General features: G+C 42.0%; 1 protein-coding gene across 1 annotated transcript in view; it reads left to right on the top strand.

The window, feature by feature from the left end:
* dipk2b (divergent protein kinase domain 2B) overlaps positions 1-13,604 on the top strand; it is a 39,977-nt gene that overhangs the window by 18,199 nt on the left and 8,174 nt on the right. The window contains exons 3-4 of the mRNA XM_043700866.1: positions 435-608; positions 3,134-3,422. Of these exons, the coding sequence (XP_043556801.1) occupies positions 435-608; positions 3,134-3,422 (463 nt within the window). The remainder of the gene's footprint in view (positions 1-434; positions 609-3,133; positions 3,423-13,604) is intronic.

Genomic DNA, 13,604 nt, shown 5'->3' with positions numbered 1-13,604 from the left:
GAATATATTTTATTTGGTTTGCTGTCAATTAGAATACTTCAACATTCAAGACTGTTTGATGGTCACATAGTTTCTGGATACCTGGAGATCCATTTGACTTATGCCTAATTCAGTCTAATGTTGGGATATCCATGCTGCAGAGATCAATAGCTATTTGTCGGCAGCTTTCCTCAAGGTATGCAGCAAGTCGTTTCATTGCTGCCTGATAAATCTGAGCCAAAACGGTCTAATCTGATGTCTGTCAAATTACAGGACAGGATTCACCCAGCTATGGATTATCCAGGATAAGGAGGAAAGAAGAGCACGAACAACACTGAAATCAGAATAATTGACTATCAGCAGAGTGCTTCTAGTTTTAGTTAATATTTCTGAATTCCTGTGTATAACCTTTGTTGGTTTTTTTTTCTACTGCCACATATTGTTTTGAACTACAGAGTCTCCCTAGCCCTTTGTTGAGATGTCCATCCCAACGGCTGTTGGACCGGATTGTTCGGCGTTACGCTGAAGTGAGGGACTCGGGCAGTGTCCTGATGCGCCAATTCACTGATCGGGATAAACTCCGTCTGCTCTACACCTTATCTGTCAACACCCACCCCATCATACTGCAGGTACAACTCCTTACTGCTACTGGTCACTTTTAATATCAACCCTCTCTCACTGAGTAAGCTACAAATTCAATGCTGGAATCAAATCTAATGATAAAAAGACTTAAAGTATTTGTTTATGATATGTGCTTTGTCTTTGAGATGAATCAGATTAGATTCCCTACAGTATGAAACAGGCCCTTCGGCCCAACAAGTCCACACCAACTCTTCAAAGAGTAACCCACCCATACCCATTCCCCATATTTACCCCAACTAATGCATTGAACACTATTAGCTGTGCTAAATTGCCCATTCACCTGGCCCGCACATTTTTGGATAGTGGTAGGAAACCTACGCAGACACAGGGAGAATATGCAAACTCCACACAGTCACCCAAAGTGGGAATCGAACCCGGGTCCCTGGCACTGTGAGGCAGCAGTGCTAACCATGAGGCCACTGTGCCGCCCTAATTAGAAATAATATAAATTATCAAGCAAATTCAATAATACCAAATATTCAAGTGGACTATCAAGAATTTACATAGCGATGTCTCCTGGGTAAACCTAAGAATGCATTTAATAATGAAATTCAAAGCTGCCCATTCTGTCTTAAGAAAATGTTAAAGCTCCCTGGAATTGAGTTTAATGAAACAAAGAATAATGGAGAACTGAGAATCTAATTAGAATGAGCAACTTAAGGGGAATACATTCACAAAGCAAAATATCAATGAAATTAAAAGGAGTAGAAGTTGACAAATCGCCTGAACCTGATGGCTCATATCCTAGGGTGTTAAAGAAGCTGGTTGCAGAGGAAGTGGATGTATTAAACATCTCCTGTGTCAGCTCTTCTGCAGCTAAAATCCTTATCCATGCTTCCACTGCCTCCAGATTCAACCAGTCTAATACTTTTCTGTCTGTCCTCACATTCTGCTCTCAGTAAACGTGAAGTGATTTAAAACTCTGCTGCCAGTGTTCTTACTCATTGTCCTTAGTTCCACCCCAATTCACCCACCATCCCTCTCCTCCCAGGCTAACGTTATCTCCTGGTCAAACAACATCTCAATTTTCATTTCACATGCTTGCTTTCAAATTTTTTAAATGGTTTGTGTCCTCACTCAGGAAGCAAGGAACTCATACCCATTGGTTAAGGGCAATGGTGGAGGCTCCTCTATCTTTGCTCCACGTTCTGTTACCTGAATGAGTTTCATTTACGTGCTCTTGTTCCAAAGCACTATCGAGAACCATATCAATTCTTCATCAGTGTTCAGGTTATATTTGCCCCTCTGTGATGCCCCACAACATGTGCACCTCAGGATTTAGTACACCAACAATGAATGGAAGCTCCTTGAGTTGTAAGTGTGTCCTGTGGGGATTACAATGCAGCCCATTAAATATTACATGCTGCAGGCTACACCATCTGCAAATGCTCACCCTAACCATCTTGATGCATAGGGTGAAGTCCCTTCCACTCAGCCAGGAGGCCCAGGTACAAGTCCCACACCACATTAGCGATTTATAATAACATCTCTGAACAGCTTGATCAGAAATAAGTCTCCCTAATTAGCGTAGCTTTATTTGATTATAATCTATGTTTCATCAAGTTAGTTTATTTTGTTTTTTTAAAATAAATTGTCTGAACTTGTTTAAATTTAATCGTCTCATTTATCTTATTTTAAGTTTAAGGTTTACGTGTAAACGTGTGCACTGACCAACTTGTTTTCGGTTGTTGTATCACTCTTGTGTTGATTACCTCTCTTTCTGCTGCGAAGCCATGCTGCTGTTTAAATGCTTATGTATGTCCCACACCCTCCCGATATCCTGAATGTAATTGGGTAATGATCATCATGAATTACCTTGATTCCAGAATGGATTCCCACATTGGAACACTGTAAATATAACGCTGTTGTTCAAAAGAAGGAGGAAATGTAAAACAATGAATTATTAGCCAGTTATTTTGGCATCAGCAGTTGGGATAATGTTAGAATATGTTAAGGGAGTGATAATAGGGCACTTGTAAAATCATAAAACAATTAGGTAGAGTCAGTACAATGTTTTGAATGGAAATTTCTGGTTGACAGATATATTAGGTTTTTGAGGTTGCAACTAATGGGGTAGTTGAATGGAAACCTGCCAATGTAATATATTTGGATTGACAGAAGACATTCAATAAGATGTCACACAAGCAATCCTTACATAAAAATAATACACATGAAATTATTGGTAGGAGACTTCCACCAAATCCTTCCCCCTGCCTGATCCACAATCATGTTATCTCCTTAGAAATGCAGACCAATAAGCAATGGAAATTTTCTTTCTCCAGGGATTAAATCAGCCCAACCAATCATCATGATCTGATCCCTGATCCAATGAAGAACACATTCAATTCTCCTTTCAAGGCAGAGGCTGTGTCGGCCTCCTCAGTCAGCTTTACATGATCAACCTTCAATAATTACCTTCAAAAGGAACAGACACGCTTACTAATGCTTTAAATTGATTAGAACTGTGAAAATCCATTACTGTCCTACAAAATTGACAGAGGTTCTCTTTCAGCTTTTTCCAGGAATAGAAGGATGGCCATTTCTGCGCTATTTTGGATCTTGTGGTCGAGTAATTGTGACTCCATGGACTAATCCCATCAGAGAATTTTATAATGCATCTCTGGAGGTCATTGTAGACATAGCCTACCAGCTTCTGCAAATTACTCACTCCATGAAAAACAATGACTTGAATTATTTCTTCTACTACACCAGTGTCCATGACAACATGTTTGGTACTTTTGAGGATGGACGTCTTTATATTACAGACACCAGCACTATAGGCATCATCGATAAACAGGAAGGTGGGCATTTGTTGTGGCTTCTTTATTTAGCAGCTCATATTATCACAGAATACCATTTAATGCTGTCAAAACGTTGTAAGATTTTTGTAGTTCTCTTCTGTTAACCCATCTCCCTCCCCAGCAACTTTTGAGATTGAACTGGCCTGTCAGTAATGGTAGGACAATATTTGATCAAGAGATGAGCTTCCAAGCATTCACACTAAGATCTCTCACTTCTGCTTGTGTAACATTGAACAACTGCACTTTCTCAGTGCAACCACTGCTGAAACCCTTGTCTGTGCCTTTGTTATCTAAAGACTTCATTTTGAGTCTACTTCTTCTTCTGCTTTAGTTGTGTTGGCATTACAGACTAACTCCAACATTTATATAGGCAGTGCTAGTTAAATCAGGCCCGACTCTCAGACTGTCCTGTCTTCCAACTTCTTCGCAAACAAAATCATGTTTAGCCAATGTATTGGAGTTATTTGAAGAAATAATTTGTGCTATGGATAACAGGGAACTAGTGCACGTTCCGTACTTATATTTCCAGAGGGGATTTGTTATGTAACAGGGGTTATTGTGGAATGTAAAACTCATAGTATAAAGAGTAACACATTAGCATTAATAGAAGATTGGTTAGCTAAGAAGAAACTCAGAACAGGCATAAAAATGGTTATTTTCTGGTTGATGAGTAGTGTGCTACAGGGATCAGTGTTGGGCTCTCAACTATATGCAATTGATATAAATGATTTGGATGAAGACACCAAAGGAATGGTTGCTACATTTGCTGATGGCACAAAGATAGTCAGGAAGATAAGTTGCAAAGAAGGCATAAAGAGGCTACAAAGGGACACAGATAGGTTAAATGGATAGACAAAGATCTGGCTAATAATGGGAGAAATGTGAAAATGCCTATTTTGGCAGGAAGCATGTAGAAGAAGCATATTATCTAAAGGATGAGAGGTTATAGAGCTGTGAGATGCAGAGAAATTGGAGGTCAGTTTGCAGACCCAGCAGGTAATCAGGAAAGCCAATAGAATGTTATTGAGAGGGGCATTGAATACAAAAATAAGAAGGTTAAGAGCATTGATGAGAGCGTACCTGGGGTATTATGTACAGTATTGGTCACCTTCTAGAAGGAAGGATGAGAATGTCCTGCAAGTAATTGAGTGTACGTTTACCAGGTTTATACCTGGGTCATCTAAGTAGGAAAGGTTGGGGAGACTAGGCTGGAGTTTAGAAGAGGAGGAAGAGATTTGATCAAAAGACGTAAGTTCCTGAGAGGTTGCTATATATTTGGTTAGTACAGTGGACAGCCACTTTAAGAGTCCGAGCAGCTAACAACTTCATGACAATGTCATTGGCCATTTTGAGTAGGAAACAGCTATGACTTAGCTGCCTGCAGATGGTACACCTCCTTCAGAAACGTCCTGCTGTTGGTAAATGTTCCTGGTTCTTCTTAAACCATAATATGGGTCTTGTCAGGGTTGATGTGGACAAGATGTTTTGTCTTGGAGAATCCAGAACTAGAGGTCACTGTTTAAGAATAAGGGGTCGACCATCTAAGGCAAGAGATAAAGATAATTTTTTTTTGCACTGAGGGTTGTAAGTCTTTGGAACCTATGATTCTCTAAAGGCATTGGAAGAAGAGGATTTGAGTATTTTTTAAGGTAGAGGTGGTATAGATTGTTGGTAGCTGGAGGGTGAAAAGTTATTCGGGATAGGCAGGAATATGGAGCAATTAGATTAGCCATGATTTCATTGAATGTCAAAGCGGGATCAGGGGTCAGAGCTCTGCTCCTAATTTAGATGTTCAAATGTAACCACTATAAATTCAACCAAAAAACTCTGCTAGCTCTCCCCTACCTCACATCAAATCCTGTTCACAAACAATCCATTTGCTTGCTGATGGTAAATTAAGCAAGTTTCAACGTTCCAATTCTAATTCTTATTCTCAAATCCTTCCATGGTCTCTATTTCTCTATCTCTGTAATCTGTTCCAGCTCTACCATCCTTGAAGATTCCTAGCATCCTCTCATTTAGACCATTGCACATCCCAGATTGTCTATCCTCCAGCCTGTGATGGTCACACTTTCAGACACTGGGGCCAAAATCTCTTTGCTTCTGTACCTCTCTTTTCTCCTTAAACATACCCTTCCAAATGTTTCTCTTTGACGTGATCTCACGATTATTGTTATCATATATCCTCATCTGGCTCAGTATTTTGTCTGATTATGCCAATGTGGAGCACCTTGGATGTTTTGATGTTAAAAGCATGACATAAAACCACAGATTGTTATTATATCAGTTGATTTTAAACCAGCTTACAGTAGTTAATATATACCATATTATTTGAATACATTTCCATGAGTTGCTTTTACCATTCATCATTCTCGGAGGAGAAACTGTCTTGCAACTTGTCCCTGTCCGACACCCGCCTGGGGCTTTCCACTCTTTAATTTCCTTACTTCTCCTTGAATGCAGCTTTGCACATTAAATGACTCTTTTATTAGATGTAATGTCTGGCGAAAGTTATGTTATTTATAAAATTCAATTTAAGGTGATAATTCATTATCTAACCTCATTAGCTATCCAGCTTTATGTGATATCATTCAATAATGGTTAAACCTAGACTTATTTGAAACTTGATGCTTCAAACCAGATAATTTAGTTGGGGCAACAAGATGCATTAAATTCTGGAATACAAATATTCTATTGCAATTCACCACTTTTTAAAGCCTTTATGAGTTCCAAATCATGGATCGAAATGCTCCCATAATGCATGTCGTTCCCTAACTAATATATAGATATAAGTAGAACTTGTGAGCAAACTATTGATTGATGTGGTTCAGTAACTTTATCTCCTACAGCTATTTCTTTGTAAAGTCACTTTGTTAAGTCCCACTCCATATGATCTGTAGGTTCTTCCATATTTGGAAAATGAGCATAAGGTCTTAACTTTTCTTGAAGCCTGACTTTTGCACATTAATTGGAGCATTCAGATACATTTTAAATTACATCTTAATCTGTTTCTTGCCTATGTCTTCGAACCTGATCATCAATCCAAATACAGTCAACTTGAATAAATATATAGTTTAAAATGAAAGGGGGTAATGACACATGCAGCAGACAAATGTACAGTGATATCCACTTGTAACTCAAACCGTAACATTAAAATGCCTGCTGAGGAATGATGGCAGGTATGTGAATGAAGCCATTAAATCAAAGTCAGTAAACTTTAAGGCTTACAGAGAAATTGATGTATTAATTCCCCAGCAGCATAACAACATGCTCTATTTTCTGGCTATCAAATAAAAACTGGTAGAGGAGAATTAGTAGTGGGACCATATGATAGAACTGGACGAGAAACAGCATTTTCCTCTCTAAAGTCAAATATCCAGTGGGAACAAACATACCCCTAGGTGGTTCAATGGTAGTACTTATACAATCTGGGAAAGTATGAGGTTATGCACTTTGGTAGGAAGAATAGAGGTGTAGACTACTTTGAATATGAGTAAAGGCTACAGAAATCTGAAACACAAAGGGACTTGGGAGTCCTAGTTCAAAACTCCCTGAAGGTTAACATACTGGTTCAGTTGGCAGTTGGGAAGGCAAATGCAATGTTAGCATTCATTTCAAGAGGGCTAGAATACAAGATCACAGATATACTGCTGGGGCTGCATAACATTCTGGTCAGACTGCATTTGGAGTATTGAGAGCAGTTTTGGGCCACATATCTAAGAAAGAATGTGTTTGTGTTGGAGGGGTCCAGAGGAGGTTTACAAGGATGATCCTGGGGATGAAGGGCTTGTCATATGAGGAGTGGTTGAGGACTTTGGGTCTGTAGTTGATGAAGTTTAGAAGGATGAGGGTGGGTCGTATAGAACACAGGATAGAGTGGATGTGGAGAGGATGTTTCCAATAATAGGAGTGTCTCAGGCCCAGCTTCAGAGTGAAGGGACAATCTTCGAGAAGGCAGGAAAATGGGATGAGAAACATATCAACCCTGATGGAATAATGGAACACATTTAATGAGCTGAATGGCCTAATTCTGTTCCTACGTCTTATCATCTGAGTAAGAGGCTGTGGTTCAAATCCCCCACCAGGAGATTGAGCCCAACAGGGCAGACTAGCACAGTAGAGAGCAGTACTGAGGGAGTGCTGTGCACTTGCAGGTGCTGCCTTTTGGGTCAGATGTTAAATTGAGTCACTGTCTGCTCTTTAAATTGGATGCTAAAAATTCCATGGCACTATTTTTAAGGGACAAGGCAGTTATCCCAGTTGTCTAACCATCAGTCAAACAACATCTCAAGATCAGATTATCTGATCGTTATAATATTGCTGCTTTGGGAACTTGCTATATCCAAATGCAGCATTTCCTGTATTATTCAAGTGGAGGCTAAGGGAATAGCAAGGAAGGATGATTGGGGAATGGTTCAAGAGCCAGGAGATTAGAGACCTAAAATGTCATGGAACAAAAGGCAAAGGGAGAGGTAATGATGGTGGGGAAGAGAAAAGGCATCAGTCCAGAATAAGTGGTAATAAGAAAATAAAGGCCAGCTCTGACTGAAAACAAAACCATGAAAACAAGTAATAGGCACTGGGGAGCAATATATCCAGGTGGAAGTCATTCAGGCCTGAAGTTATAGAATTCAAAGTTGAGAGCAGAGGCCTATAAACTGTCAAACTGGAAAGTGAGTCAGTATTCATTCAGCTTTCCCGGACCTTCCCTTCAGTACCTCTTGGCCCCCCTCCAGCTTCCAACATTTCCACATCTCTGTTCTGAAGAAACATCACTAGACTTGAAATGTTAACTTTGCTTTCTCTCCACAGATGCTGCCAGACCTGCTAAGTTACTCCTACACTTCCTGTTTATATGTCAGGTCTCCAGCATCCATAGTATTTGCTTTTGTTTCTCATGCAGTACATAGAAAAGTACAACACAGAACAGGCCCTTCGGCCCACGATGTTGTGCCGAGGATTATTCCTAAACTAAAGTAAAATAACTTAACCTACGCACACCTCAATTCACTGCTATCCATGTGCATGTCCAGCAGTCGCTTAAATGTCCCCAATGACTCTGCTTCCACCACCACCGCTGGCAATATGCATTCACAACTCTCTGCATGAAGAACCTTCCTCTGATGTCTCCTCTATACCTTCCTCCTAATATCTTAAAACTATGACCCCTTGTGCCAGTCAATCCTGCCCTGGGGAAAAGTCTCTCGCTACTGACTCTATGCATGCCTCTCATTACCTTGTACACCTCGATCAGGTCACCTCTCTTCCTCCTTCCCTCCAGAGAGAAAAGTCCAAGCTTAGTCAATCTCTCTTCATAAGACAAGCCCTCCAGTCCAGGCAGCATCCGAGTAAACCTTCTTTGCACCCTCTCCAAAGCCTCTGTGTATCTTTCCTATAGTAGAGCGATCAGAACTGGACACAATATTCCGAGTGTGGCCTTACCAGGGTCTTGTAGAGCTGCAGCAAAACCTCACAGCTCGTAAACTCTATCTCCCTGTTAATGAAAGCCAAAACACCATATGCTTTCTTAACAATCCTATCCACTTGGGTGGCAACTTTGAGGGATCTATGCACTAGAACACCAAGATCCCTCTGTTCCTCCACACTGCCAAGAATCCTGTCTTTAATCCTTTATTCAGCATTCGAGTTCGACCTTCCAAAATGCATTTATCCAGGTTGATCTCCATCTCCAATTTCTCAGCCCTGCTCTGCATCCTGTCTACGTCGCAGTCTGCAATTGCCCTTGATACGATCAACGGCACCTCCAACCCTTGTGCCATCGGCAAATTTACTAAGCCACCCCTCAACTCCTCATCCAAGTCATTTATAAAAACTACAAAGAGCAGAGGCCCAAGTACGGAGCTCTGCGGGACCCCACTCATCACTGACCTCCAGGCAGAATACTTTCCATCTAAAACCATTCTCTGTCTTCTGTCAGCCAACCAATTCTGAATCCAGACAGCCAAATCTCCCTGTATCCCATACCTCCTGACCTCATGAATGAGCCTACCAGGGGAACCTTATCAAATGCCTTGCTGAAGTCCATGTACACCACAGCCACTGCTCAACCTACCTCATCACCTCCTCAAAGAACTCAATAAGATTTGTGGGGCATGACCTGCTCCTCACAAAGCCATGCTGACTGCCTTTAATCACACTATGCTTTTTCAAATAGTCATAAATCCTATCCCTCAGAATTCTTTCCAGAACCTTGCTGACCACAGATGTAAGACTGACTGGTCTGTAATTGCCAGGGATTTCCCTATTCCCCTTCTTGAAAAGAGGAATAACATTCACCTCCCTCCAATCCTCTGGTACGACTCCAGTGGAGAGTGAGGAAGCAAAGATCTTCGCCAATGGCTTAGTAACCTCCTTTCTCACTTCCTGAGCAACCTAGGATAAATCTGGTCTGGCCCTGGGGACTTATCAATCTTAATGTATGCCAAAATTTCCAGCACATCAACTTCATCAATCTTGAACTATTCAAGTCGGTTTCCCAGCTCCTCAAAGTTCTCATTCACAACAAGGTCCCTTTCCTTAGTGAAAACCAAAGCAAAAAACTCATTTAGGGCTTCCCTTATCTGCTCAGACTCCATGCACAAGTTCCCTACGCTAGCCCTGATCATTCTCTTATTCCTCATGTATGAGTAAAATGCCTTTGTGTTCTCCCTAATCCTTCCTCCCAAACCTTTTTCATGCCCCATCCTGGCTCTCCTCAGTCCATTTCTGAGCTCCTTTCTAGTAAGCCTGTAATCCTCTAAAGCAGTGCTCGATCCTTGCTTCCTCCACCTTACATAAGCTGCCTTGTTCCCTTTGATGAGAAGCTCCTCTGTTCTCGTCATCCAAGGCACCTTATTCTTACCATTTCTTACCTGTCTCAGAGGAACAAATTTGTGCATCACTCGCAACAACTGCTCCTTAAACAGTCTCCACATGTCTGCTGCGCTCTTTCTGTGGAACAATTGCTCCCAGTCTGTACTTTCCAACTCCTGTCTGATAGCATCATAATTTCCTTTTCCCCAATTGAATATCTTCCCTTGATAACTGCTCCTTTCCCTTTCCAAGGCTATGGTAAATGTGAGCTGAAACATGTGTTGCTGGAAAAGCGCAGGTGAGGCAGTATCCAAGGAGCAGGAGAATCAATGTTTCGGGCATGAGCCCTTCATCAGGAATAGGGAGGGTGTGCCAAGCAGGCTAAGATAAAAGGTAGGGAGGAGGGACTTGGGGGAGGGACATTGGGAATGCGATAAGTGGAAGGAGGTTAAGGTGAGGGTGATAGGCCGGAAAGGGGGTGGAGGCAGAGAGGTCGGGAAGAAGATTGCAGTTCAAGAAGGCAGTGCTGAGTCCGAGGCTTGGGACTGAAATAAGATGGGGGAGGGGAAATGAGGAAGGTGGAGAAATCTGCGTTCATCCCTTGTGGTTGGAGGGTTCCTAGGCGGAAGATGAGGCGCTCTTCCTCCGGGGGTCGTGTTGCCATGGTCAGGCGATGGAGGAGGCCAAGGACCTGCATGTCCTTGGCAGAATGGGAGGGGGAGTTAAAGTGCTCAGCCACGGGGCGGTTGGGTTGGTTGGTGCGGGCGTTCCACAGATGTTCTCTGAAACGTTCCGCAAGTAGGCGGCCTTGTCTCCCCAATGTAGAGGAGGCCACATTGGGTGCAGCAGATGCAGTAAATGGTGTGTGTGGAAACATTTACTGCATCCGCTGCACCCGATGTGGCCTCCTCTACATTAGGGAGAACGTTTCAGGGAACACCTCTGGGACACCCGCACCAACCAACCCAACTGCCCCGTGGCTGAACACTTTAACTCCCCCTCCCACTCTGCCAAGGACATGCAGGTCCTTGGTCTCCTCCATTGCCAGACTATGGCAACACGATGCCTGGAGGAAGAGCGCCTCATCTTCCGCCTAGGAACCCTCCAACCACAAGGGATGAATGCAGATTTCTCAAGCTTCCTCATTTCCCCTCCTCCCACCTTATCTCAGTCCCAACTCTCGGTCTCAGCACCGCCCTCTTGACCTGCAATCTTCTTCCTGACCTCTCCGTCCCCCAGCCCCTCTCCAGCCTATCACCCTCACCTTAACCTCCTTCCACCTATCGCATTCCCAATACCCCTCCCCCAAGTCCCTCCTCCCTACCTTTTATCTTAGCCTGCTTGGCACACCCTCCTCATTCCTGAAGAAGGGCTTATGCCCAAAACGTCGATTCTCCTGCTCCTTGGATGCTGCCTGACCTGCTGCGCTTTTCCAGCAACACATTTTTCAGCTCTGATCTCCAGCATCTGCAGTCCTCACATTCTCCTATGGTAAATGTGAGGCAGTTGTGGTCACTGTCACCAAAGTGTTCTCCCACCGCGAGATCTGACACCTGTCCTGGCTCATTGCCGAGCACCAAATCTAAAATGGCCTCTCCCCTCAACAGTCTTTCTACATACTGAGTAAGGAAACCCTCCTGAACACAATTGACAAAAGCGGTTCCATCCAAACCATCTACACTAAGGAGATTCCAGTCAATATTGGGAAAGTTGACGTCACCCATAACAACAATCCTGCTACATCTGCATTTTTCCATTTTCCATCTTCATCCACTCTGACTAACCATTCTTTATCCCTCTTTCTGCTTATTGTACTTGTTTAGTTTTCCTTTCAACACTACTATACCATTTGTCTCAACCACACCCTTTGGTAATGAAATCCACATTCTCACTTGTTATTGGTTAATGAAGTTTCTTCTAAATACCCTGTCAGATTTCTTGGTGACTATCTCATATTGCTGATCTCCAGTAATGTTTTTCCCCCTGAAGAGGAAACATCATTTCTGTAGCAATTCTATCAAAATCTTTCAAAAGGGTAAAGTCGTCTGTGTTTGGTTACTTTCAGCCACCTTTTCCAGTTGAAAAGAACACTCAGACTGTTTATCCTTTCCTGATGCATAGATCACATGATTAATCACCTCATTGTAAATCTCTCTCCAGCCCTGCACTATTCTATATCTTTTCATTAATATGACAACCATAACCACGAGTTATCCTTAGGTATGGTCTAAACAAGATTCATCATGGGTTTAGATTCATCCTGTTTCTCAATTCGAACCATTTAGAATAAATGCCAACTGCATGGTTTGCTGTTTTGAAATGTTGCTAATAGTTGTGCCACAAAGAGTAGGATTACAAACCTGGACTATTGCCTCTTCCAGATCCTGGTTTTATTCTGCAAAGAGAACAAGCAAGTGGCATAATTCCGTTTCTTTAGTGAGAATATATAGATATACATATATATATTGCTACTATAAGTATATTCAGCTGACATTTAGGCTTTTCATGTGATAAGAACCCATCTTCACATGGTCAAACTTCCAAACGAGACCTTTTCATGACTTTCATAACTGACCACACCACTCTCCCAGATAATGGGCAGACCCCATCAAACTCCTGATGATTATGGTGTGATGCATGTCACTCAGGTCAGTGGTCATATTCCTTTTGGAATGACAGAAAATATGGTGGCATATTGATTTATCCAATCCCCTTGTATTTATATTTGCTTCTGCCTCCTGCAATCTTGTGACTTTCTCCCACCTAAAGCCAGTCTTCACAAGGTTCATAAGAGTTAAATCTTTGACTAGAATGAAACTACTTCAGCTGTTATTATCCAAGTCCTTCTGATAGGTGCATAATCTTTGTTCTTCTCTTATCAGACCCCAAACCAACAGGATATTGAAGGTGTTTGAAGCAGGGTAATCGATAATGTTGACCCTTGTCCAGCTAAGCAATAATTACAGGGCTATCTATTGCATGTGTTTTCAGTTATTGTTGCCTTCTTCTCTTCGAAAACATGTAATCCATTCCCACACACAGGATTCCCATGAACCATCTACAATTGAGTATAGAATTACAAAAGCCACAACAAGTACACAAGTACTCAGACTACAAGTCCCTAAGACCAAAAATGACTGATTCCCATCTTCATCCACTCTGCCTAACCATTCTTTATCCCTCTTTCTGCTTACTTCCTTGAATCCATCCAGTAATTGTCCACTGGAGTAGTGCTAGATGACTGGAAGGTCGCAAATGTTATTCCCTTGTTCACGAAAGGGAATAGGGACAACCCTGGGAATTATAGACCAGTCAGTCTTATGCCTGTGGTGAGTAAATTATTGGAGAGGATTCTGAGAGACAGGATTT

This window comes from Chiloscyllium plagiosum, chromosome 12, assembly GCF_004010195.1.
Source record: "Chiloscyllium plagiosum isolate BGI_BamShark_2017 chromosome 12, ASM401019v2, whole genome shotgun sequence".
Lineage (NCBI taxonomy): Eukaryota > Metazoa > Chordata > Chondrichthyes > Orectolobiformes > Hemiscylliidae > Chiloscyllium > Chiloscyllium plagiosum.
Note: the sequence above shows the minus strand (reverse complement) of the source record. Positions and strands in the feature narration are given on the sequence as shown.